Source organism: Sardina pilchardus, chromosome 14 (assembly GCF_963854185.1).
Source record: "Sardina pilchardus chromosome 14, fSarPil1.1, whole genome shotgun sequence".
In the NCBI taxonomy this organism is placed as follows: domain Eukaryota; kingdom Metazoa; phylum Chordata; class Actinopteri; order Clupeiformes; family Clupeidae; genus Sardina; species Sardina pilchardus.
Genome location: NC_085007.1, coordinates 22,365,675 through 22,392,267, shown reverse-complemented (window position 1 = coordinate 22,392,267; position 26,593 = coordinate 22,365,675). Strand labels below are relative to the sequence as shown.

The 26,593-nt window shown below is 43.5% G+C and overlaps 2 protein-coding genes across 3 annotated transcripts in view; one reads left to right on the top strand and one right to left on the bottom strand.

Annotated features, from left to right (window-relative positions):
• The window catches only part of tsc1b (TSC complex subunit 1b), a 36,524-nt gene extending 19,740 nt beyond the window's left edge, over nucleotides 1-16,784 (bottom strand). For both annotated transcript variants that reach the window (XM_062553667.1, XM_062553668.1), the window contains exons 1-9: nucleotides 16,608-16,784; nucleotides 10,640-10,978; nucleotides 9,301-9,404; nucleotides 6,006-6,158; nucleotides 5,024-5,168; nucleotides 3,818-3,972; nucleotides 2,054-2,127; nucleotides 1,332-1,510; nucleotides 758-870 (exon numbers count right to left, since the gene is read on the bottom strand). In XM_062553667.1, the coding sequence (XP_062409651.1) occupies nucleotides 758-870; nucleotides 1,332-1,510; nucleotides 2,054-2,127; nucleotides 3,818-3,972; nucleotides 5,024-5,168; nucleotides 6,006-6,158; nucleotides 9,301-9,404; nucleotides 10,640-10,748 (1,032 nt within the window). In that variant the 5' untranslated portion in view covers nucleotides 10,749-10,978; nucleotides 16,608-16,784. The remainder of the gene's footprint in view (nucleotides 1-757; nucleotides 871-1,331; nucleotides 1,511-2,053; nucleotides 2,128-3,817; nucleotides 3,973-5,023; nucleotides 5,169-6,005; nucleotides 6,159-9,300; nucleotides 9,405-10,639; nucleotides 10,979-16,607) is intronic.
• A 3,342-nt stretch (nucleotides 16,785-20,126) lies between these two features.
• Nucleotides 20,127-26,593, top strand: gfi1b (growth factor independent 1B transcription repressor). The gene is made up of 7 exons (XM_062554991.1): nucleotides 20,127-20,261; nucleotides 20,693-20,814; nucleotides 21,890-22,078; nucleotides 22,532-22,764; nucleotides 23,227-23,364; nucleotides 23,946-24,111; nucleotides 25,305-26,593. The coding sequence occupies exons 2-7, from the start codon at nucleotides 20,700-20,702 to the stop codon at nucleotides 25,481-25,483; spliced, it is 1,020 nt and encodes a 339-aa protein (XP_062410975.1). The 5' UTR covers nucleotides 20,127-20,261; nucleotides 20,693-20,699; the 3' UTR covers nucleotides 25,484-26,593.

The window sequence follows — 26,593 nt, the reverse complement described above, 5'->3', positions numbered from 1 at the left end:
GAGGAAACAAAGGAGAAGAGTTTCATTCTCACTAGCTCACTCTGTCCTTCTGCTAAACTCAGGCTTACTGCCACAAGAAATGTCAAAGAGAGAGAGAGAAAAGCGACAGAGCAGGAGTGGGAGGGAGGAAGAAAAAGCGAGAGAGAGAGAGAGAGAGAGAGAGAGAGAGAGAGAGCCAGAGAGAGAGAGAGAGAGAGCGCCAGAGAGAGAGAGAGGGGGTGGATGGGAGGAAAAGGGGGCGAGTTATCTGCAGATACTGTGTAGGGTATGTTTCAACAGCTTTGCAGAATCAATGAGATCTCTGTTTTCTGCCTGGATTTGAAAAAACTTGGTGTCAAACGGTCTGCGGTCCAAAATCCCAGAGTCTTAATCATCAAGTTCACCACAGGGCTTCTGATGGGAATTAGCCCATTACTGTTGTAGACGCCAACACAAATACATGCCACTATACGTCTGGCCTGAGACATTTAAGGGGCATTAACTCTTGCATGACTTATGCCAGAAATGGCGTTCTTCCATCTTCGTTCTTCCACTGCGGGCAGGTCTAGCCACCATTCTAAAACGATTCTAGTTCAGGTACTTGATTACGATTGGCTGAAACCCAATGCCATTCAATGGCACTGTAAAACGGCAAAACAACTCCGCAATGGCCGTTGGTTGCTGTTGGGGCTCAGATGCTTAGATCTAGATCAGTGGCTGGTGTGGGCGTAGGACAGGGTGGGGGTGGGGGTGGGGGTGGGGGGGGCTGGGCCCTTACCTGGCGTTGCATGCTGGGTGGGCTCCTGCAGACAGTCCCTGAGAGGGGGGGCAGGGAGAGGGGCGGGGGGCCCGACTGGCGAGGGGTGGAGAACTGGGTGGAGGAGGAACTGCCTGTGAACAGGTGTGGACAGGTAACAACAACACAGAGAACAGACATGAGCACACATGACAAAACGATCCAACAAGACTACAGCACAGCACCAGACTTAAAGTCAATAGAGTCCGTTTAATAGATAGCCTACACACAATAATAGACAAATCAACCATATTTTTAAATAAATGTGCAGAAATTCTGAAATTCTGTCTGTATGGGGCAATGAGCATAGGCACTTCCCTGTGCATTATTCATTGATATCGGGGGGGAAAAAATGGCAAAGTGAAGGATCTGAATATACTGTACACTACACAACAGATCCTCACTATACTAATACAAAATCTTTTTCACAACAATGTAAATCCTTATGAGTAAATCCTTTTGAGCTGATGTATGTGTCATGTGTGGGAGGACATTACGGTGTGTGATGCAAGACTGCAGCATATTAGCACTGAGCTAATAGCACTTGGCCTCTGACCGTAGCTGCTGTGGAAGTCAGTGTAGGGGCTGGCAGTGCAGTCTGTTGGGCGCAGCTGCAGGTGGGCACTGAAGTGCTCGGGCATGGTGGCATAGCCCTCCTCACATGACGCCTCCTTGGGGTCCAGGGACACTTTGGCACACTCGATAACGATGTCGTGAACCTCGAAGCGCTTCCACCTGTGGCCAGGGATGTATGAAGTATGGCTTAGTTTCAGCACACATTAGCAGTTACGGTTACCACCAGAGAGTTATGATTTCATGTTAAGCAGTTAATAGAAGCTCAATGTCACAGTTTCTTTTCACATATCTAGGTATCCAATGAAACCACATTATGACTAATTAAGGCTCTGGTTTCATTGACGGGCTACTTGCATGAGCAAAGCATAACGATCAACTCATGAAGTAAAGCTAACTAAAGTTAATAACGCATAGCAATCTTTAGTTCATGCTAGCTTTAGTACATGTGCTTTTGTTTGTTTTTTTTGTCAAGAAAGATCTAAACTAGTTTAAATTTAACGATTTCTCATTAAATATATTTTAATATAATTTGAAGTGATTGTTTTGTCTTCATAAAATAAAACATCTTGGGGACTCCCAGAGTACCACAACAGAGAGTCTGCGTACCACCAATGGTACCCGTACCACAATTTGAGAAGCACTGTGCTAAACCCTCAGCCTTTTCCCTCTGGTAGTTTATTCACAGTTGAATAGTTGTCTCACCTTGTTGGGTCCAGCTCATGGTCCTTGGTTCCAGTCACTAATTCTGGGTGTATGCGAACATGTTCCAGCATTGGCTATGGAACAGAGAAAAGACATAGATAAAGTGATGGCCAAAAAAATATGGCAAAAGATTGGCCTATGAAAGCATTCCGCTTTAAAAAATGTTTGTGTTAATAAGTAGTACTGATCCTTGTACCAAGCTCTGGTCCCCACTTCTCTGCTGGGGAAAGCTTTAGCTGCTCTTAGCATTGTCTGTATGAACATTTCTCAAAATCCCAACTACTAAAAATGTCACTACTCTGCAGATAGTGTAAACTAACAAAAAATCAGCCAATCTCTTCTTTGGCTTTCTCCCGAAAGGGTCACCCGATGGCCGATGTATGCTGCAGATTTTTTGCCGTTTTTTTCTTCCCTCTATTGGCAAGATAAAATGCAACTGTCTTTATTTGTGTTTTCTGTCTCTAATGAACAGAAACATTGCAGTGCTAACCAATTCAATATTTAGGGCTTTAAACGATAAGAATTCAAGTTCTCTTCAAACTTTCTCGCTGGGGTCTAATGGTAATTTAGTTGACACAAAGTTTATAGCAACAACAACACAGGGCTGGCTTAACCGGCCTAATATACTTGGACATTGGTTGATGCCGATTAATTAAAAAATGCCAAAAATCGTCCGTAATTTACAAGCTGTTGAATTAAGGGTACCCTTGGCAATGCAACAGGACACAGATGCCATGCTAATAGTAGCTTCTGCCTTACTGACATAATCCCATAAAATGTGATACTTGAGTATCATGTTATTTGAGTCCAAAGCTTGAACTGGTGTTACTAGGCGAAAAATCTAGATTGGTGGCATGTTGTGTTGTGCAGAGGATCGTGTTTGCAAAGGCATGTATTTTGGTTGCTCGTATGCCATGCATCCAAGTCATCACAGATTTACAGCAGCAGCAGATACAGTGCAATTCTTCACATTTTGTGAAACAGTGTGGTGAACAGCACCTCTCACTCACTCACATAAAACACACACATAAAACACTGCACCCTTGCCTCTAAAAGCGGACATAAGCAAGTGGAAATGCTGCAAAACATTGATTAGCTGTTCGCTCGAGGGTGGGGTGAGATCATTGAGTAATCAGACCAACTTCAGCAAGCCTGTGGTTGACAGAGTGCCTGTGAAATCGCCTGCAATAGGAGCCGAGCGAACGTGCCTCCTGATGCGCTAGACAGTCATGGCTAGGGGCTATCCTGCGGAAATGAGTGACTGACAGACACATTTGAATTAGCATGGAGATGCTCTAGTTCTAAAGGTCCGTCATGTGCTCTGGGATTCACAAAATGTTCAAAACAATGACAAGAGTGAGGACAAGGAAGATTTTTAACTGGGCAAGAGCACTCAGGCTTCCTGAGGACGCCTGCTGTCAAACAAACCTTCCTAATGTGAATAGGGGTGAATAGGGGTGTACGATCCATGAAAATCTAAATTGTAGTTTTAATACTATGCAAGCGGACACCATGGCAGGTCTGTGCCGTGATAGCTCCACAGGCAGGACTAGTCAAATTATGCACGGTGAAAACAAACGTTTTGAGTTCAGGATATGTCAAGAATTTATCAAAGTCAGAATCATTATGGTATAGTGATCACAAGCCACGGGGTAACAGGGAGGTTTCCTCCAGAAAATATAGATCCTTTTTGCTAATACAAAACGCCCCTGAATATGAACCAAATGCATGATTATTTTTTTTGCTCAGGTCAGAGGTCCTCACCTTCACCACCTCCTCGAAGGTCTCCACGTTCTCCTTCATGCTGTAGTGGGAGCGCAGGTAGGAGACGAAGTTGCAGGGGTACATGCCGTACAACCGATGGAATAAAGAGTACACGCTCGCATGCAGATGGATAAGGTACACCTCTGACACGTGGCCTGGAGCAGAGAGAAGAAGAGGAGAAGATACAAGGAGAAGAGAAGAGAAGAGAAGAGAAGAATAGAGAAGAGAAGAGAAGGAGAAGAGAAGAGAAGAGAAGAGAAGAGAAGAAATGGGAAGACAAGAGAGGAGAAGAGAAGGAATGGGAAGACAAGAGAGGGTCATAAAAGCAAATAATATTTCACAGATTGAAACCTTGATAAACACCCTTCAACATGATGTTTCTGCAGACAGCCACTTTCTACACGACAATAGCATCAAGAGGACAGGATGTCTGTTCAATAGTGCCTCACAAAATAATCACCCCTGTTTACTTGCAAAGAAAATCCTCTTACGCAAGGCAAAGCACTTATAATCCAATTCGCAAAATATTAAAAGCACTGACACGCAGCCAACCTGCTGATTAAAAAATGCTGATTCTTCCATCAATAACAAAAGGGAGCCTCTGGCTCCGTTTGCATTGTGATCTGGGCCAGGCCACCGAAGCGTGCATGGCACATCATCAACAGTCATTTTTTTCAGAGCAGGCAACCCTAGGCCATGCTAGCACCGTTTAATTTCAGTGCGTCACGTTGAAGCGTTTGGCTCTAACTCAATCCAACTGAGAACATGTGGACATGCTTTGGGTGAGACGGTAAACATCTTGGGAGAGACCAAGACCACCAATTGCAGCGGAGAACTCAGTCACAGGCACGGCCCAGTCATTAATCATCTCGTCAATCTGACCAAACCGGATTAGCAACAATTAGCGCACGGTTTAAATTAAATGCCACGCATCTTGGCATTTCCAGGCACTTTGCCAAGGAAGATATTTTCTGCAGTCACACTCATGTAAAAACACATTACTTTCTCACAGCACAAATTAAATCTACTCAAGAGGTACAGTAGTACTCACAGACCTATGAATCAAGCCATATCAGCTTCTACTGTAGCTCCCACGGTCAACACAGAGAGAGCTGAAGTTGCCTTTAGCTCCATTTGTGTCTAGTTGTGGGCATAACTGGGCATCTTCACCACCCAACGGGAGCTCGGACTGGACATCGAACGTACCTGGATTCTTGAGGTTCCAAGACGCCAATCGTCCAAATATGTCGAAGAACTCATACAGGTGTTGTTTTCCTGCCTGGGGGATCATGGGGAGGAGTGTGATGAGCACCAAGACTCCAGTTATGAGCACCACCACATCGGTATCCGTCTGGAAAGAGAAACCCACACATACACACAGAACCGGTCAAGACAGAACACTAATTTCAACTACATCCAAAAGGATCTTACGTCATTTATGTTCATCTAAGCTAATACTGAAAGGACTTCATGCATATACAACTATGCATACACAAAAATGCAAATACTAGCCCTCCTTTTTATCACACTTTTGACATGTGTGTGGTAGAGTGACACCTAGATAACAGTAACGTACTTTCTATCAGCCAACCATGTTATTATGATAGATGAGTCATGGCAAAAATATAAGACTCTTTTGTCAGTCATTATGTGTCCCTGAGCCGTATTTATTACAGAAGAGCACTTGAAAAGCCAAAGACGCATCAAGTACCAACGCACTGCTATTTTATATGCCTCTGATTTGCCGTCAGTGAGTTTGGCTACCGGTGAGTCAGCGTGACTCTACTGGCAGAGTGTCTGCACACTCAAACTGTCATGACAATATTCGGATTAGATGTCTGACAGTTGACTTGAGCACTAATGAGTCAGTCGGCCTTCAAAAGTCAAGTGCAATTTTTGAGTCCTATTTCTTTTGCTCAGTTAAAGTAGTCCTCCTTCCATAACACAAAATACACTTTCCTAGAGCCACACAACGTGTGGCAAAAAATGCTTTTACAGAACTGTGGTAGACTTGTTGAATTGTCGTTGAATTACATAGACCGCATACTGATTTTGATTGAGCAAACAAGAGCTTGGGGGACTCGTTCAGTTGCGGGCACTTGGGCAGCCAAATGGCATTTCACCAGGCTCGCGTTTGACGACGGACCACACTGGCAGGTGCTGGTGGGTCTCGCCGTTCCCAGCATACCTTGAGGCATTTGAGGAGCGAGAGCAGCAGGGGGTAGCGGGCGATCTTGTGGATCCAGGACGGCTGCTTCCTGACGACGTGCCCCAGCAGGCTGAGTGTGGGCAGCCTGCACGAGTGCTTGGCCATGCACTCGTTCATCTTATCCAGAAGGTGCTGCAAGGGAGACACGCAACAGACGTGGTCATCAATTCTGTCCAAATTCATTTATTTTCTACATAAAGTACCTAACTAACTTCATTAGCTTACCGTCAGCCAAATTAAACGTATAAATACTAAACTAAATAAACATAATTTCTTTCTAACAAAAGAGCCTGCTCAAAATGTTCCATCACTATTCTATTTATTCTATTTTTCTGCACCTGTTGTCAGAACAGGATGTGCCAATATCATAAAACGAGATGTACCCTGAACCTTGGTTATAAACTTTTAGTTTTTTTGGCTGAAATTGTACCATAATCAAGTAAGTGGAAAGCAGCTTATTATCACAACACTTCTACATACAAATAAGGAACACACATTTAGGACAGCAGAAAACCTTGGGAGTAAGAGCAAAGTAGTCCATCTATTCAATAACACAAAGTGCAAGGGGTTCAGGAATGTGTGACATTGTCCAAAAGTGCATATTACGTGCAAATTAGACATGCTAAGAGTTATTAGGAGGGGATCTGCTATCTGAAGAAATCAGTCCTCAAGAAATGAAATATTTGGTAGCTTGCTAAACCATTGGGGAATCAGTCTGGACTAATGTCGCCTTGTGATTAGGGATGGCTATGCCAGACAATGTTTCTCGGAGGAACACAGTGGTCAAGAAGGAGCATAAGCCTGTCTAATTGAGTTAAAGTAGATGATGCAGAACCAGAAATCCCTCTATTGGCAAGCATTAGTGGCATGAATTTGATTCGGGTGGCAATGAGCAGCCACTGATTTGGATCAAGGAGGGCATTCCGTGAGAGGTCCTGATGAAGCTGACTGACACAAGGGTTCTTTTTTCTTGTGCTCACGCAACCTCTCAACTTCATTCTGAACAAGAAGAGTACTCGGAGAATCACAGAGGGCAAAGTGCTGTATTGCTCAGTGTGAGTGAGTGAAACTAGATTTGTGGAGCCGCACAGCGGGTCAGACCCGTTCTTGAAATGAATGGGTTTGTCTGATGTGATGTGACATATTCCCACCAGCCTTCCTGAAAATCACACCTTGAGGTTTTGCATAATACTGGGCACAGATAAGCAGATAAATAAACCAGAGTGAAAACATCCTTTCAGACATCCTTCCATCCTTGGCAGAGGTAATATTCCTTGAGCAAACGGTCGTAACATTCCATGACATCAACCCAACCACCTGTTTAAATAAAGGGGGAGAGGCTAAAAAGCACTTTCATTACAACCGCAAACTATACCTAACGGCCATCAGCAGGTGTCTGTGCCGTAGTAGAACCGTATTAGATCAACGGAACGGAGAGTTAACTCATAATCCTGTGACTCAGCTGTGAACATGGCAATCAGAAACTGCTTAAGACTGTAAACAGCATCCTGACGACATGGCGAGGCCTTCAGGGATACAGTGATGACACATTATAACCCTGTAGAGAAGGGGCTGCCATTGCTTGCTCTCACCGACAGGAAGACATGCCTCAAAGGGACAGGCTGACGGGAAGACGCCAGCCCTTGCAATACTGGATGATTAGAGCCCAGCTGCAGGTGATGCCGTCTGCAGAGCTAGCTGCTGTGTCACGATCACATCATAAAAAGTGATGTAGTGGAAATTTACCTTGGAAAGGAACGTGTGGGTGTGTTTATATATATATATATTTTTTTTTTTTTTTTTTTTTTTTCTTCTCCTGTGTCCCACACACACAATCTTTGTGTCTCTCTGGGTCTCTTTTCAGATCCTGTGCTGGCCTTAATGAGCATGAGATCATTTCTCATTTAAAGGGTCACTGGGTGGCCGCTGGTGGCGAGTGGGCTGCAAAGCAGAAGCGATACTAAAGTGTGAAGGTGCAAGCGCTAAGCGCTAACCCACGGTTTCCATCGCTCTCTCCAGCGGAGATGAGGATATATTCATGCCGATTGGGTGGGCCCACGAAACGCACTCAACCTGATTGGTACGGATGGGAGCACACACACACGCCCACTCGCTCGCTCCCTCTTGCACTCTCGGAGCAACAGGAGACAGGCTCGAGCTGAAGGCTCTCTGACGTCGGCTCGCTGTGCAACAGAGCGGAGTATAAGGATCAGATAACAGCGTGTGTCGGATAATGGGCAGTGAGGGGAAAACCGAAGTGAGTGTTCAAGGACCCGAATCTGCATTTCAAATAAACATCAGGGTCTCAGATCAGTGTTCATCCCTCCACTTCTACGGCAGTTAAAAGGTGAACAGCCTATTTGCGGGGGGGAAAGGTGTCAACCGGATGGCTAAACCAGTCATGCGCGAGCCCTCTGCACGGTTGGTTGTCTGAAGAGGATTTTTTATTGACGATTAATAACCAGTGCCGTGGCCTCACTGTGCAAACAACTCACTGCCTCAACAACTCTCCTCACAATAAACCAACTGTAACTACAATCACAACAGCGTGTACATGAAGGGCACTTGCTCGGCGTTCACGTTGGTGAAAGTTCTTGGGTGTCTTGCTTGGATCAATGCATAGATTCATCACGATGACATGTGTTAGTGTGTACCACCGTTGATAATGCTAATCTCCACAGAGGAAGAGGTATTCATCATAGAACCGTTGCCACTCCAATGCGTAACTGATCTGTTGCGAATTCATGCAAATGCTGAGAAATGGTTCCTTGAAAGGTGAAAGCTCTACTCGACTCATTATTTCGACACAAAGAACCAACAGTTTGCTCAAGCTCTGAAGGGCTCTTCACACCTCAAAACCACTGGCTGACAGCCATGAAATCCACTTCAAATGTCTCTGCACAGATCCTTTCAACGGGGGGAGGCGAGGTAGAACCAGAATCTTCTATGGAGTCCAAAAAGGCTCCCTTAAGGTTTACAACATGTCAGAATAACACAACCTTAAACTTCACAGAGCTGGAAAATAAGCACACTAGTTTACTGCCGTCTTAATTCACTGACTTTACACACTGAAGGGCAGCACCTTGGTTCTCCAAGCCCAACAACGTAATAGCGCAAATGTTATTCTCCCTACCAATAAATACATCTCGTCAATCCATTGGCATGTGAATCATGATGAATTGGCTAAAAAAGCTCTTTGTATATTTTCACCTGACCAGGATTGGCTGCGTAAACATAAAGCAAGGTCATTCGAATTGTATATTGTCTTTCAAACCTTATCGTGCGGCTCTCGCACGGAGGACAGGATGTGCATGGCCTGGGAGGAGTTGGTCTCCAGGAAGTAGTCCACAAGGCTGTTAAGTAGCACCGACCCTCGCTCTGGAAGGGAAAGGAAATAAATCAGCGATCATAATCAAAAAAAATTGAAAACCATTCAAGGCATAACTGCGTTGTGTTCAAAATTAACGAGGAGAACCCCAGTCCAAACTGGCCCTCTGCGAAAAGGACAGGGCAAAAAGCCAAGGAATTGGAGGGTTTTAACAAGTCTGTTATATTGACACAGATGGTGCATCATGAGTCTTTGGCCACATGCACTCAATCAAAACTTTTGGAAGCAGAGGGAGCGCACAAACCTATCCGTTCCCAGTCCACGGTCGTTTGTTTGAGCATTTGATAGACACTGGCATCATTCAGAAACGAGATGGATGAGTATGTGCTCGGCCTCCCCCCTTCAACTTTAGTACATTACCCATAACTCAAAGTAAGCTACAAGTTTAGCCTACTGTAAACATAGACACTGCAGTGGCAGATAATACATTCACCAATTCAAGACCGCTTTTCTTGAATGGATCTTTAAAAGTAGTTAAAAGGCTCACCATCTTCAAGTAATAGGCATATTATGAAGGCACTTAAAACACAAAAAGATCCTATTTGCCTATGTACTTTCAGTGCCTATGCACTTTCATGCCAATGTTTAATGAAAGAAGAATGCAACATAATTTGTTGAGCAAGCGTTAATGCACTTCCTTCAAGTGACTTTGGACTCTACCTTAATAAAAGCACATGGGACATACATGTCACCAGTCACTGTCAAATTCAATGGCTTAGAAATAGATCCTATCACATTGTCAAGTGCTTGGATGGGCTATATATATATGATCCACATCAAAAAAGTTGGTATATATGGGCTGAACCACCATAGTGCTAAAACTGCTGCTGAACAGTCTTCACCCCAATTATCTCTCCAAGAAACAGAAAACAACCCTTTTCTAGAGGGAGCCAAGGTCTCTGCCGTGATAACTGGCTGTCAAATTTGAGCATTGTTTCTAGGAGACATGACATTTCCCACCAACTTCAAGTGCAGTTCCACCTTAAAAGCCAACAGCTGCATCTCAATCTCCCTGCAGAGGAGTGGGTGTTCAAAGTCACAGAGCTCCTACACAGTATTTCTCCAGTGTGACATTCAACTGAAATCATCGCCCGCGATTCAGGGAGCGGCTCAATACCCAACTCCCACACTGTCAGAGAGAAGGTTTATAGGCATCTGAGTAGATCCTTTTAAACCCCTAGCCTGAGCAAAAAAAAAGAGAGCTCTAGTCCCCTTTCTCTCTTACCTGAGCTGAGGTGTTCGTTGATGAGCCCCTTGATCTCCTCCAGCTGCCTGATGTCGGAGGACTCCAGGAGAGGGAGCAGGTCCCCCACGTTGGGCTGCTCCCGGGCCATGGCGGAGGCGGAGGCGACGGTCGAGGCGGATGTGGCGGAGCGTGGGGCGTCAGGGCAACGGGCGCCGCTCCCAGACACAACAGCCGAGGGGCGGGGGTGTGAGGCGCGGGACGAGGGGAGGGGAGGGGAAGGGGGGAGGGGGAGGATCGGCTCAGTCGCGGTCACAACACCCTCCGGTCCAGCGGCGCCGGGGTCCCGAGGCCGCCTGCCGAAACAGTCTCCTGGCACCACTGGGAGGAGAAGAGGAAGATGGGCGTTGTTAAAGTCCACGTCGCCATTTCTAATTCGTTCCCTCCCTGACCCCCTCATTTGGACTAGCCATATGCTTTTGAGTCCAGAAAGTATCCTTTGGGCAGGGTGTAGATAAATACCAAAAGATAAACACTATTACAGCACCAGAATAAACAATATAAAATCCAGTTCCACTTGTGGCTGTTGACGCTGTTGACTGTATGTCATGTGTAAATATGAACAAACACAAACCTCAAACAAAGCAGCTGAAGTTTGCAATCACACAGAAGGAATAAAAGAAAAGTGCAGCTATGAGGGCGGAGACAGTAACCACATTATCGGAATATCGAGGTCATGTGACGCCTACCGTGGGTCTGAACGCGTCACCGTCATCACCACACAAAAAAAACAAATCAGTGAAACATTGGCCTGTGCATAATGTGTAATGTCATAATGTGTTTTGTGAGAGATCATCTTAAGGTTTTCTAAACAAACCTTCAAAACTCATCATCAAAAGATGAAGCAAACCCAAGCTTTCGTGTGTGTGTGTGTGTGTGTGTGTGTGTTGTTACTGTGTGAAAGCAGGGTAGAACCAGCACACATTTGAGAGACTTTTCTTTTTTCTCTGTTCAAACCCACACCAAGTTACAATTTACACCAAGACGACAGGACTTGAAAGCTGTGAAAAGTGGTATACCGAGCTGTCTGTAATTTCTTCCTTTTCAACCATGGTAAAATCCATACCGTCCCAGCCCTAGCAGCTATAAAAATGAGTTATGATAGCAAGATAGTGATCATTTAAGTTGCAGGAACTGAGATATCACAACACACACAGTGGACGGACAGATTACAATATCCTTCACCGAAGAGGGTGAAAACATATTCTACATATTTTTCTTACTTTTTTCTAAGGTTCTTACTTATCTATCCAAGTTTTAATTACATTCCCTGAAGAGACCACTGGTAACTCAAGGGACAATCCATTAAAACTGCAAGCCTGCATTTCAACAGAACACAACTTGTAACCCATATCACTAGAGTGCATAAATTGAAGAGGACAGAAGGTTACCAACAGTGAATGTCATCCTAAAACATATTTCTGCTAAGTCTGTCTACACCTATTCAGTGAGATGATCATCATGAATTAAAGCTGTTGCATGCTTCTGCATCGAATCAACGGCGTAGCACCACAGAACCCTCTGCGTCACCGTGTACCCCCTTCAAGCCCTCCGCCATTGCCTGACGCGCCTCTCCGAAAATATTTGAACCTCGCGTCGAGGCGACGCAGACCGTAAGGACTGTGATTGGTCCACTTGCCTTGTTTGTTGAGCCAGCTGCTTCAAGCGGCCTTCTGTGGAGAGTAGCAATATGCTAGTTCACTGACATAGGCTTTGCAAAGAAACTCAGATATATTTTGGGTCCAATGACGGGGTTATCCGATTGCAAAGTGTTTATTTGTCAGTAACGTTTTGAAATCAGCACACTCCAAAAAGCAGTTGGCAGTTGTGGGAACTTTGCATGCTAACATAACATAAACTGGCAGGAAGACACCTGGCAAATAACCTCAGACTTATTTTCTTCTTACAGTAACTGGGTCATTGGAATGTACTGTGTCCATTTCTCGATAACTCTTACCAAATCTAAGCAAGAAAAGGCCAAACAAATAAACTTAAACTTTCAGCACAGCAGTCTATGGAGTTTGCTATCCTGAGTACCGTTTTGGTGGTGAGTGACCCCGACACTGAAAGGTTGAAGGTTTGAAAGGTTCACACCAGTGTCAAAGCACAGGCGTAGGCATTGCGTCGACGCAGAAGTATAAAACAGCCTTTAGGCTACAACTCATATGTGCAATCGATGGGTGTGAATTAGTATGACTGGACAATCCAACCGAAACAAGGTCCAGTTACAAAAAAAATGAGAAACTCCAGCATAGAGAAAATGCTGCCGTGAGATCTGTGGTTTTATTTCCTTTATCGATAAGCTTTGCTAGGCTAAGTCCTCTCCTCTTGGTTAAACAGCACCCTCCAGCTGAATACGTTTTCTTGGATTTGTGGCTTAATGGGGATAAATGCACTCACAGCATGGAAGGAAAGAATCACCGTGCTAATGGGTCTGGTGAGACACAATGGGAGCAAATCCACTTCCATGGTCCAAATGATTTTGTTTGGCCCTTAAACTAATGAACAAGAGCTGGCTATCCTCAATAGCCAAGCATGCATCGGGGGTCAGTGGGTTTCTTAATCTTGACTGAATATTCATTCTGTCCCAACATGGATTAGTCCAGTGTTTGTGTGTGTGTGACTAAACATGAGGAGTGGACTGAAACCAGAGGAGAGTAACCCTTTCAAAAGAGTGACCCTTTCAAACGCAGCCTGGGATTCTTCCCCAGTCTCTCTGCTTCATCAACACAGCGAGAGCCGATCACCTTCACCGAACGGAGTGGGAACAATGTGGGCTTTTGAGGATGCTTCATGGGTCGTGAGTGGGCTGGGGTGGGGAGCAGTGTCCCAACGTCCCTGCTCACCCTCGGAGCCCATTAGGGCCCAGTCACACATTCAAATGCAGACTGACAGCGCAGTGGCATTCACAATAACAAAATAATCTGTCCTCTCATGCCAGGCCGGCTTCCTAGTGGGCATTTAGCGAATGCCGTTAGCAGGAACAGGTATTCCAAAGGCATGACGTGACTCCCTGCCTGCTGATTCAGCTGGCTGGAGGGGGTGGGGGGCTGGGGGGATTGGAAGCCCTCCTCACTGGATTGACATCCAGCACGCTTTAACGATCAACAGCCACCACGACTCCCACTGATCTTTGGCACGGTTAACACTTTCCCTTCCTTTCCAAAATTGATTTGTGTGATCTACCAGCCCTGGGCGATTCTCACATTTCAGTACCGGTGGAGGTTACTTCACTAATGGCAGTTGTAAATTTAAGTCATACCATCTAATCAGGTTTTTTGATGTACAAAATCCAAGTATCTTAACCTATGTGCAGGGATACTTTTTAAAACATCAACAGTAACAAAGTAGCTGAAAAAAGAAGGCAACACAATCCAAGTATGCTGAAGTAATCCTGTGACTATCTCTCAGCTGTGAGCACCCATAAGAAAGGTGGTGGAGGCATCCATGACGTTTTTTGAGACTTGTGTGAAGTCTACAAAAATTAGCAAAACATGCGGATGGCGGCGGGTGGTGGGAAGGCAGTAAGGAGTGGGTGGTGGTGATGAGGGTGGGGGTGTAGCTATGCTACTCCAGCCACACAGGGATCATGGGAGCACACAGCAAGAAAATAATCCCAATCTGTTCTCCTGATCCAGGCCGGCCGTTTCCCCACGCACAAGGAGGGCACTGAAGTGTGAAGAAGCCCACACTCTTGGGCCCAGGGATAGGATAGGATAGGATGGGATGTGAAGGAGGGGAGGGGAGGGGAGGGGAGGGGAGGGGAGGGGAGGGGGGCTGAGATGCGGGTGAAAGTGATCTTTACTTGTGGTGACACCCCTGCGATCGCTGCCTCAAAGTGCCCGCTCTCCTAAATCTTTTTCCTCCAGACAAGACGGCATAAATAACTTCTGACTGACAGGCCATTATCCCACCGATCCGCATGTGTGCAGCAGCACACATCAAAACAAGTTGGCCATCATCAGCAAAATCAGTTTGATGCACATTTGTCAAAGAATTACCATTCAGTTGATGAACGTACTGCTGGTGATCTTTAGCCATCATTTCATGAATGCATTGATAGTAACCTTATTTATTGCAATCCACCTATTATTGTTAGGCCTCATCATCTGAAACTATTACTATATGTTTACAATTAAAGAAAAGTAATAACAATAATTTTTAAAAATCATGATAGTTCAAAAGCAATGGCTGCCTGCTTTCCATAAGATCCTGCGCTTGATTTCTGTTTGCTGCTTTCTATGTCTCCCAATATCATGCAGTAATATTGTGCGAAAGAATGTGCTTGTCAGATCCCACCCACATGGTTACTTCCAGAAGCGAAGCGAAGCAAAGCAAAGCGGGAAAGGACATCCCAGCAAGGAGTCAAGAACCTGATAGCATTAAGAAGGCAACACACAAAATCTTAGAGAAAAAAAACACCTCCTTAATTTATTTAACCAGATGAGCAGCTGACATCTCAAGTTAATATTTCACTGCCATGAGGCATGGGTCACTTTAACTTCACTGAACCTCCATCTCTGGGAGGATTAGTTGAAGAATGAGTGTTCTATGGTGCTGACAGATTCTGACAGGCAAGCACAGCTGGAGGACAACACTCAGTGAAGACAAGCCTTCTTCGGTCACAATCAATCAAAACTCCTCCCTGCCAAAGCAGAAGAGAGCCCCAATTTGAAGCACAGGAGAAGAGATACATGAAGCTGGTTGGTGTGATACATTCATATGCAGACTGCTTAATAAGGGAGTAAGGAGTGACACAAACAGAAACAAACGTTACCATGACCTTCGGCCAAAGCAGCCACACATCACCCGGCATACGACACACAAAGAGGCCTTATGCTGCCTGTGCACCTCCATTCAAACGCTGGAAATTGCATTTAGCTCTGTGTGAGTTGGTAAATGCCACTGCAAAATGTAAAAGGGTCTCACAGTGGCGTTGGCAACTTACTTTAGACAAGACTGTCGCAGGAGTTTGGTTAAATAGTAGATGAATAGAATGGCTGTAAACACCAAGATTAAAGCGCTAATATAACACCACGTGAAAAACTGCGCATCTGTGGGTGTAACGATGTAACTCTATGAAAGATAGCAAACTACCATGCTATGCGTGTCCACTATGAAAAATATTCCGTATTCAATGAAAATGATAGGTTATACTGATGCTGGAGATTCAGATATAGATTGTGATTACGACGTCACTTCCAAATCTTACTAAATTGTTCTAAATTATGAAATGTGTTGTCAGTAAAGCTAAGGAAGAAACGCTGCCAATTCCTAAAACTGTCCGTAAAACGGTCTGTGCACAATTAACGTGGAGAGTTCGATATAAACTGTGAAGCGAGCTAATGCTGCTGTGCAGCTATGACGCTGCGTTAAAAAGCTCGCTGTTGCGAAAAGTGATGACTGCAAAACTGGGGCGATTATCATTTATTGCTCTGGATGAAAAATAACTTTGAGGTGTGGGAATGAGACTGCATATGCCTGTCACTGTGTAATACAAATGTTCTATACACAGAACGACTTGATTAACTGCCGTGGCTAGATTGCTAGCGTTCTCGCTAGCAATCTGGAATGACCACTGCTTGGCGTAAACAACTCCGGAGAACAATGGGGATCGTTGGCCAAACTAACCCCTTCGGCTTATTCCGCGTATGCTTTGCTAAATCTTTCCGATACACACATGCATCTGCAGAACATTACACGACTTACACATTTCCACAACGCTAGAAGTCAAAAACTAAGATAGCTGAAGCTAGCAAACTGTAATTCGCTGCCAGTCCCTACACCAGGCATTATAATCGTGCGCTTTGTACAAAAAAATGATATCCGTTGTCAGTCACTGTCGAGGTCAGAAAATCCACTTTCCTATTCAGATTTATCATTATGAGTGACACAGTATTAGAAAATTTGCAATGCATCTTTAAATACATGAATAAATAAACCTGTTTACCTGTTAGAGTAACTGCACTCCACAGGGCGCCGCCATCTTGAACACCTCACACCCCTCCCTCTGCAATTACCCTCCGCCGTCGTGGAGGCAAAGTAATCCCCGATTACACTGTAGTGTGTTTGTTCATTCTAAGAACGCAGACTTACTTACTTATTTTACGTCTTTCATATCTAAAACATAAAACTATTTACCACTTCAGGCTATTTAGAAACCTGTAGCTGGCGAACTTCAGATGAAATTCTAAAAACATGATTGTTTTTCTGCAAAGTGGAGGGATGTGCCTAGTGTAATGCGGTTTTCGCGTGACTCAGGTGCTGAGCGCATGCGCCATGTGAGAATCTCAGAAGGCTGCTAAACACATGAAGCTGCATGCCTTTTAGGATAAATGTGATGTGACAAGTATGTAAGACAACTGTGTACATTACACTTGTAAAAAATGTCTAAACACATGCTTTAAGTTCCCTTTAGCCTATACCGGATATTTTTGGCACCAGCTGACCAGTAGCTTAGGCCATATGATAAATGTTTGTGTGTGATTTCCTCTCAGCACTTGCATAACAGGCTACATTTTATTCCTACAGATACAACATTAATCTCATGTTTTGTAAACAAATGGCTCAATATTGAATGGATTTCAGCTTCAGGTGTAATCAGAGATCTACAGACAGATAGATTGAACCTCTGACTGGGCCAGCAAGATAGCTTGCACACTTCTTCCTTTCGGCCTTTCAAGGAAAAAAGGTTGGGAGACATGGGCTATATGAGCCATGACACCACCTTCACTTTAGCATCTTTTTGGTGTCATATACAGTAAGGCGGCTTATCCATTCTGCTACTTATAAGATCCCAGAATGGATGTAATGTAAATAATCATCAGTACATTCATGCACATCTTTATCTCTAGTATTTTAGCTCCTTTAGTCAAGTTTGTTGATTTGCTTTGTATTTTCCTGTTTACATTGTAGTGTATGTTGTGGTGTCTGCTGCTGGGACCTTGAATTCCCCCTTGGGAATCAATAAAGTATCTATCTATCTATCTATCTATCTATCTATCTATATATCTATATATCTATATATAAACAATAGGATTATGGATCTCAATCCACTTTAACTGTGGCTCACATCAGCCTGGAGCTGTATACCCTGAATAGAGCTTGGTCTAACAAAACGTCTCCTGGAGCCCTCCACTGTCCACAGCTCAGAGTGTGCAGATAGGAGAAGATTAAGTATTATGAGGAAGACACAGCCTATGCGCAGTGTGAGAGTGGCAGTTGCTAGCTTGTTATTTCCTGTTGTTCTGAAGACTGACTGACATAATGTAGCCTAGCCAAGTGGCATGCTATACAATGTAACACTGGAGTCTCATTGACTTTTTCATAGAAAATTAACTGTATCTATGTCTAAAAACAGGGTGGACTTTTTTTTTAATCTTTCACAGCAAAGATTCATCCCTTCACCATTGAAGTGTTCGTGATGGCTTGCATATCTACAAGAGGCTTTTGGTAGACACACACACTCACACACATACGGACGAATATTTGGCAGCCGCCAAAGTATAATTGGTCTGTTGTTGTAGACTTGTCTTAGTGAAGCACTGCAGACACACATACACACACACACACACAACACACATACGCACGCACGCACGCACGCACGCAAGTACGCACGCACACACACACACACACACACACACACACACACACTGCATACAAAAATCTAGACAAACAATTTGTGCGATGTATATCAAGATCTATTGACAAATGTTAAGAAATTACTGGCATTCATGTTTGTATCTGCATTTATCTTTACACTTATCTTCTCTTATGAGGCCTAATGTATTTCATAAACTGGAAAACCAGCTTCACTCTATCCATGACAAGGTGGTCATCTCAACTACAAAGAAATAAATATACAGGTCTATATCAGGTCTAGTTGTTTTAAGTTCAAAGACAATGACCACTAATAGCATCATTTTACAAACCTCAGTTGTCTAACAAGCCATAAAGCACAAAGAAGGAATACCATTGACAACACTGGTTTGGTTTTCAATCATCATAAAAAGACTGTTTACAAATTTTACAACGCCAAACCTCATCTCAATTTTGTTTAAGATGGCCTTCCTCCCTTCAGCTTCACTGACACTTCAATCTGTGCTCACTGATTGATTTCTGAAGTTTACAGAGATCAAACACCCCCATCTAGTGGAGAATGTAATGCACGGCATTTCAATGTTGGTGGTTTAATGCGTGTTCAAGGAAAGGATTGGATAAAAAGCAATGAGCGATATCTTACCAAGACCTATGGGGTAAAGCTATTCATAATCTTGATTTAGGCCTAAATGTCGAGCAACTTACGATGTGGATATGTTTTATCTGGACTTTGTCTGCTGAAACACAATTAGCATACTCTGAAAATACTGCAATGATAGCTATAAAAATGACTTATAGCGACATTACGCTATTACCAAAACGAACATCCACAACTCTACTGTAAGTTAAGTTTGCACCACCATCTCAAAGACCAAGTTTGTGCGGTTTAACGCATGCCAGAGTTCTCTAACTGTATACAACTGACATTTTATGGTATCGCATTTCATCTGCATGTACTATAGCAGACGCTTTTATCCAAAGCGAATAATAGCAACAGAATAACATTATCAGCAATAGTAACATTATAAGTAAGTATAAATATTAAGTCGTGTAGTTAACGTGTGAAAGGAGGAACAAGTGGTAGAAGAATGGAGGTAGAGTGGGGAAGAGAGGGAAGTGGAGAGGAAGAACTTAGAGGAGAGAGGGTAGAGCATGCAGTGCGCATCAGGTGTGTCAGGTTGTCAAAAGCGCGAGGAGAGAGGTAACGCATACCGTTGCATCATAATGCTAATTCATTTGAAGACAACGGTATCATCTCATTTTTTATTTTTTTGCTGATTGTAAAAATAAAAACCCTCCTCATTTTTAACCTGAAATCACTTTCGCAAATATAAAACCTTTGCAGAACTACATTCTCATCTACATACACATTACACTTCTGAGCAAACATCACTGTGCAAACAAGGTTTAGCACCGAAAGACTGGTTTGGTGTGTATTCTGGAAGCTTAACATGCATGTTTAATATGCTTTGTCCTACTGTAAATATAAATGGTAAAAGAAGCGTATGCAGTCTATAACTTTTCGACAGTAGGCTAGCCTAAATTGAGAGACAACGGCTGCCTTTCTGAAGCGTAGGAAGAAACGAGAAAGAGAAAGACAAAGTTAGGCTACATGTTAAAGTAAATGTCAAAACTTCGATTGTTTGTGTGCAATTACCGTTGTGATCACCTTAATTAAAACATGTAAAGGAAAAAATGAAAATCGTAAATAAAAGGGATAATCAGCGGAAATCAGATGTCAGCAGTTTAGACAGCATATTTTGCGCCCTGTGTTTGTACGCAAATATTCACCCAGCACGCTGCTCTCTCATTGGCTGTCAAACCACTGTCAGATTCCGACAAATTTATCTGATTGAAAATCAGGGAGGGGAGCAACAGGGACTTGGCGCAGAAGTGTCAAGCAATGCGCTATACCTTTCCAGCCGTTAAGCTTGGCTTTTCACACATTTGGGAAATAACTTATTTCAAGGGCCAACTGGAAATAATCAGCCTTTCTTAACTGCAGGTATGTTTTGTGTAGCCCAAACGACGCAACTTTTAAACTGTGTTCTGAGCCGCGGTGATAATAACTTTTAGGCTGCAACGCACAATTATACGTTTCCAAATCTATTTCATTACTAACTGATATTTAAAAACGTCAGACATCACAGACAAAAACGTTTACTTTATTCATTAGTTGTTGGCTAATGGTATTTTTTTATTTAGATTTTTGATTCATAGATTCAGTAGGCTAATTTATCTAGTTTGACATCTATATTCATTCTATAGATGATATATCTATAGCATTTTTGTATTACTTTACATTTGACTCATCTATATGACAGGGCCTTGATGGTCTTTAACAGTGTATTATTGCATGTTTTACAGTTGTCTGTTTTAAGTCATAGGTTGTAAGAATTATTCCACATTAAAAAACAAAATGTTGTTTTTGAACAGATTTACCATGCCTCGCTCATTTCTGGTAAAGAGCAAAAGATGTGCGTCGTACAATGTGCACCGTGTCTCTGAGGATGTCCCGGCTGAACCAAGACACCCGTCATACCCGGTCCCCGTCTCAAGTAAGTGGTTGCTACACTCTTAAGTGTGTTAGTTCAATATTTGGTTTGAGAAATAACAGCATTGATTCAATTAATCATCCCTATTTGACTTCACTCTGTTGGGGGGGGAAGTCACATTTCAAAGCGTAATATGGTCTCCAAACGAAGATGTTACTTTTACGCATGTCTCCTGAGAGGATAGACGAATTCCCCTAATTAAATTAGTTTGCAACAGACATATTTTGTTCTTCAGGTAACAGAACATATTGGTATAAAAGCTGTAAGATACGCACTAAGAGTGATATGCTAACGCAAATTCACAGCATTTAAATTGTCAAACATGTCCAAATAAAACGCAAGACATATTCATTTCAACGCCACGTTTCTGCCATCACCGTTAAAGCGATGCTTAGCCTAATTTGTGGCTTTAACGACTGGCCTCTCTATTGTACTGTATATCTGGGTCATTAATTAACTAACTTGTTTTCTTATCGATAAATAACAAATTTAACAGAAAACAAAATTATAGATGGTCTGTCAGGGAGCGGTTTGTAAACATTTGCAAATGCAAGACTAAAAGTTCCAGATAGTTTACACAGCCCCAGGGTGGTTGTGTGGGCTTTAGCGACAGTTACAAGTTCGTCATGGATCCTTGCCGTTCAAGTTACTCTGTGGAAGTCTCCTCAACTTTGATCCTGCCACAGCCAGGCGGTTAGGGTGGATTATACGGATATGCAAATTGAAGACGCTAAGAAGAAGGCCTCCGTTGTTTTTTTATTTATTTTTTTTATCTTTGAGTGAATTTATCTAACTTTTATTGCTTTCGACGGAGAGCATGGAAAACAGATTCCACCTGCACTATGTTAGCACCTAAGCCAAACTGTTCATTCATTTTCAACCAAAGTGGAGTGAAAATAGAAGAAATGAGGAATGCATTTCAAGTAGCCTAAAGTGAAAAAAAAAATATGTTTTACATCTCAAATTCATTTTTATGAGAAAGTCATTTATTAATGAACTCATTAATTTTGAATTAACCTCATCAGAAACCTCATCAGAATATTTGTCAGTGCCTAATATTCGTCATCTACTCTTACAGCCCCTGAACCCCTGGAACTTTCCAGGACTTTGTCCCAGGAAGAAGAGTCGCGCTCCGGCGGTATCCCCTCACACTTGGACACCTTCAGCAACATCAAGTTTGAGCAGGAGCAGGAACAGTGCCCAGTGCCATCACTCCCAGAGCCCACCATGCCCCCACTGACCCCAGGGAGGCCATTTTATATGTCAGGTATGGACATGTTCTGTGACAGTGTCTGAGTAAGGCGACTCTCCTTCTTATCTTTCACAAGGAGGAATCAGGATGACAAAATCATACGTTCAACAATGCCAAGGATGAAAGTCTTCATAATTCTATAGGTGTTTCCTTCATTTTTCAAAATAACCTGTCAGATCACTTTTATCTACAGTATATAGTCAATTTCTTGGTGCCCTTATCAGGAGTATGCATTTTTTCTGGTTTTGTTGCTGATCGGATTACAAATAAATGGGCAATAAATGAACTCAAGAAAACACTGATGAAGGAAGGTTGATAACACAATAAGTGAAATGCTCATATCTGTGCTGTGTATATCTGAAAAAAATATTCTCCTTAAATGGTAACAGAAAAATGTACTTTTGTGTAATTTCTTACACAACCATAACCATAACCAACCATAACCTCTGTCTGTCCCTCCATGTGCAGAACCTCAGCTGGCTGAGTTCCCTCCGTACTACAAGCACTCCTATGGCTGGGAGCCTCTGCCCACACCCTTTGACTTCCCCCCGATGGGCTTCCCCTCCTCCCTGCTCCAGCACACTGCCAGCCTGTACGGGGCTCATCTGAAGCAGAGTCCCCCAGACACGCCACAGCCCCTGGACTGCAGCACCCACTATTCGCCTACCTCCGACACATACCACTGCATTACCTGTGAGAAGGTCAGGCTTTATTTCGTCACCCCCCACCCCATACATACACACGCACGCACGCACGCACGCACGCACGCACGCACGCACGCACGCACGCACACACACATACACACACACTTACTTTGGTTCTCCCGTCCTCATCTGCCTAATATATCCACAGGGAGGTTTTGATTTGAAAATATATTTTGTCATATAGTCAGACTTAAATGAATTCAGAGATGATTTAGTTTATTATTGTTGTGATATTCTTTGAAGCAGGTAGTTTTTAAGCACCATTTCATTCCGGTCCTTCAACAGACATTGCTTTCATTACAGTACAGTCCAGTTAAATTTGTCTCCATCAGTGTAAGGCCTCCTCTCGGCCAGGCATCAAACCCACGACCTTTGTGTTGTTAGAACATTTGATTTATTTGTTGGATCTATTTAATCCATGCACCGAGAGCAGAGTACTCACGGAACGTGTTCTCTCAGGTGTTCTCCACTCCTCACGGACTCGAGGTGCACGTGCGACGCTCCCACAGCGGCACCCGCCCGTTCGGCTGCAGCATCTGCAGGAAGACCTTCGGCCACGCCGTCAGCCTGGAGCAACACATGAACGTCCACTCCCAGGTACGCCCAGTAACGAGCCAGGCTAGCTATCTGTACCCACCCCCCCCCCCCCCCCCCACCTCAGCATGTCCAGTTTTCCTTTTAAAAAACAGGGAGGTGATCCAATAGGAAAATGAGATGAGTGACCTTTGCTTTTCACCTGTGCTTGGTTAGGTCATGATTGATGAAGGGATTTGGGTGGATAATGCACTATGCCACTGAAAAACAGTGATACTACTGTAAACATTTCCTCGTTATGTAAATCCTGCCTGAGGCAAGATAAAGAAAGGCCAGCAACAGGGAAAAAGCTAAGCTAGCATAGAGTAGCCTGAAAAAGTTGCGGGTTCAATATCCATGTGACCTTTGCTTGAGCAAGGCACTTAACCCTGCCTGAGTTGGGTTCCAGAGACAATGACCCATGACATGACATAAGTCGCTTTGGATAAAAGTGTCTGCTAAATTAATAAATGTAAATGTATGTAAAAAAAGCACTACTCCAATCCAGTTTTGCAAAAAGGGTGCACACACACACACACACACACACACACAAGGTGCAGTTAGAGCAGTAGTTGATGTTATGCCATGTGCTTTTCTATCCTAAGGAGAGGACCTTTGAGTGTAAGATGTGCGGGAAGACGTTCAAGCGCTCCTCCACCCTCTCCACCCACCTGCTCATCCACTCAGACACGCGGCCCTATCCCTGCCAGTACTGCGGCAAGCGCTTCCACCAGAAATCTGACATGAAGAAGCACACCTACATCCACACAGGTTTGTCTGCGTGTGTGTGTGTGTGTGTGTGTGTGTGTGTGTGTGTGTGTGTGAGAGAGAGAGATGGAGGAAGGGACAGACAAGCATTTTGTATCTGATGTGTGGATGTACATGTGTTTACCATCTAGGTTCCACCTGCAACAAAAAAAGGGGAAAAAAGTGAATGAAAATGTGACTTAAAGCAACACTAAATCGTTTTTTGTAGCTTAAAATAATGTTTCCAAAATCGTTTCAGTGGTTCATCAACACATAACAGGGTGAGCGGCACTACTTCATTCGCTTAGCGGCCCTCTATCGAACCGCACTATGTATGTTTACCAGATCGGGTAGCGGATTTGTAGTTCGATGGAATGAGACATATGAAACTACAAATTTGACTTGCTTTGATGTCACAGTACATCATACTTTCATTAAATCATGCAACATACTCTATCTTGTCTGTGGACATCATTATTTGCTTGATAAACAAATAGCGTGCCTACGACAGAGGAAAAGTGTTTTAGTGTTGCTCTAAGTTCTTACATAAGACCTTGCGTGAGGGTGAATAGTTACAGAGTATACAGTGAATGTATCCTACCATTTGGTGGAACAGTTTTGGTTAATCTTATTTACATTTGACTTTGATGGAGCCGACATCTTTTGGTGGTCACCAAAGGTGTTTTGGTTTCAAGCCCTTTCAAGTGCTTCAAAGAGTAATATGAGGAAAATCAAAAAGAAGAAAAAAAGAAAATTAAACAAATACATGATTGCTTTGCATATTTTCCTGGTTGGAGGAGAGCATGGCGTGGTGAGTCAGAGATCACTGGAAATATGCAGACAGCTTTTGTGCAAATCTGTTTGACACCAGCTCTTTGCCTAAAGACATTTTTGGTGTATTTTGTGCAAACATTATGCTCAGAAGAGTAACTGATCAGCGATTTGCACGCAAGTCAGAGATCACTGGAAATATGCAGACACTTTTTGTGCAAATCTGTTTGTCACCAGCTCTTTGCCGAAATACTTTTTTGGTGTGTTTTGTGCAAACATTACGCTCAGGAGAGTAACCCGTCAGCAGAATCACTGCCCCTAAAATGCGACATGTGCGTGTGCTAAAGACATTTTTGGTGTGTTTTGTGCAAACATTACGCTCGGAAGAGTAACCGATCAGCAGAATCACTGCCCCTAAAATGCGACATGTGCGTGTGTTCCCACAGGAGAGAAGCCCCACAAGTGCCAGGTGTGTGGCAAAGCCTTCAGCCAGAGCTCCAACCTGATCACGCACAGCCGCAAGCACACCGGCTTCAAGCCGTTCGGCTGCGACATCTGCGCCAAGGGCTTCCAGAGGAAGGTGGACCTGCGCAGGCACCACGAGAGCCAGCACAGCCTGAAGTAGGCTGCAGTTAGCCAAAGTGGGAGGGACGCACGAACAGACAAAACGGGAGTCCGGGTGGGACAACGACGGGGACACACCTGATCCTGGATCAGCCATCACCCTCTCTCCACTCAGGCCAGTGGGAGAGGCTCCTTGACTCAGGGATGGGTGCATTCAGTGTGGGTGCAATGTAATGACGCCAGTGGTTTACGCCTTCAAACTTTCAGGGACTGGAATCTACCAGGCTGGGCCTGTGAGTCAATTTGGAGGAAAAAAATTGAGCTAAATTTGTGAATGTAAATATATACACAAATTACTGCTTTGTAATTGCTCCCTCCCTTCTTCCCACACAAAAAGACTAAAGTACAGATATTTATACTCACTTTGGTTTTGGAAACATTTATAGCGACATCAAGAGGAAGCGTCCAACAATGACATCAGGACCCTTTTATAATCAAAAATGAATCATTTAGGTAATGAAAGTGTACAATCAGTGCTGTATTGTAATGCATATGATTTCCAATGAACTTCTGTAGTCTTCAGGAAATTTAGAGAAGATACAGACAGGCTTCCGGCTGCATCCACCTAGTTTCCCAGACCTTATCTTCACCTGAATGGAAGGTCATCGCAGTGCAGCTTTCCAGGAAGAGGATTCCTTTCAACTCATTTAAAATGTCAGCCTCAATTTTATCAAGCATGTACAGGAATAGCCTAGGCATCTGAAATAGAAAAGCTAAGCATATAGGTTACTTAGAATATCCTGGCATGAACCAAGATCTCATTGTAGAGCTTTTATATAATCTACCTGAAGCAAGTATCACAAAGAGCCATAATTGTGGTGGTTTTTTTTCACAGTAATTATGGCTTCTAGTAAAAATCTGAAGTGAGAATGATATTTCTTCGAAGATGTGGTGTTTGGGCTTATGTTTGCTTTTTTGTCTTTGCTGAGGTGACTTTAGAGATTATATTGTTTTTGTATTTTGTAAATTGTGCCATATTCCAGCAAAACTATTTAAAGTAAGAATTGTATGAATGGATGTTCACCTGCCAGTGGTATGTGACCACATGAAGAGATTAAGCATTATGTTGTTTGTGCGTACACTGAATAAATGTCATTTTTCTTGTATTGTA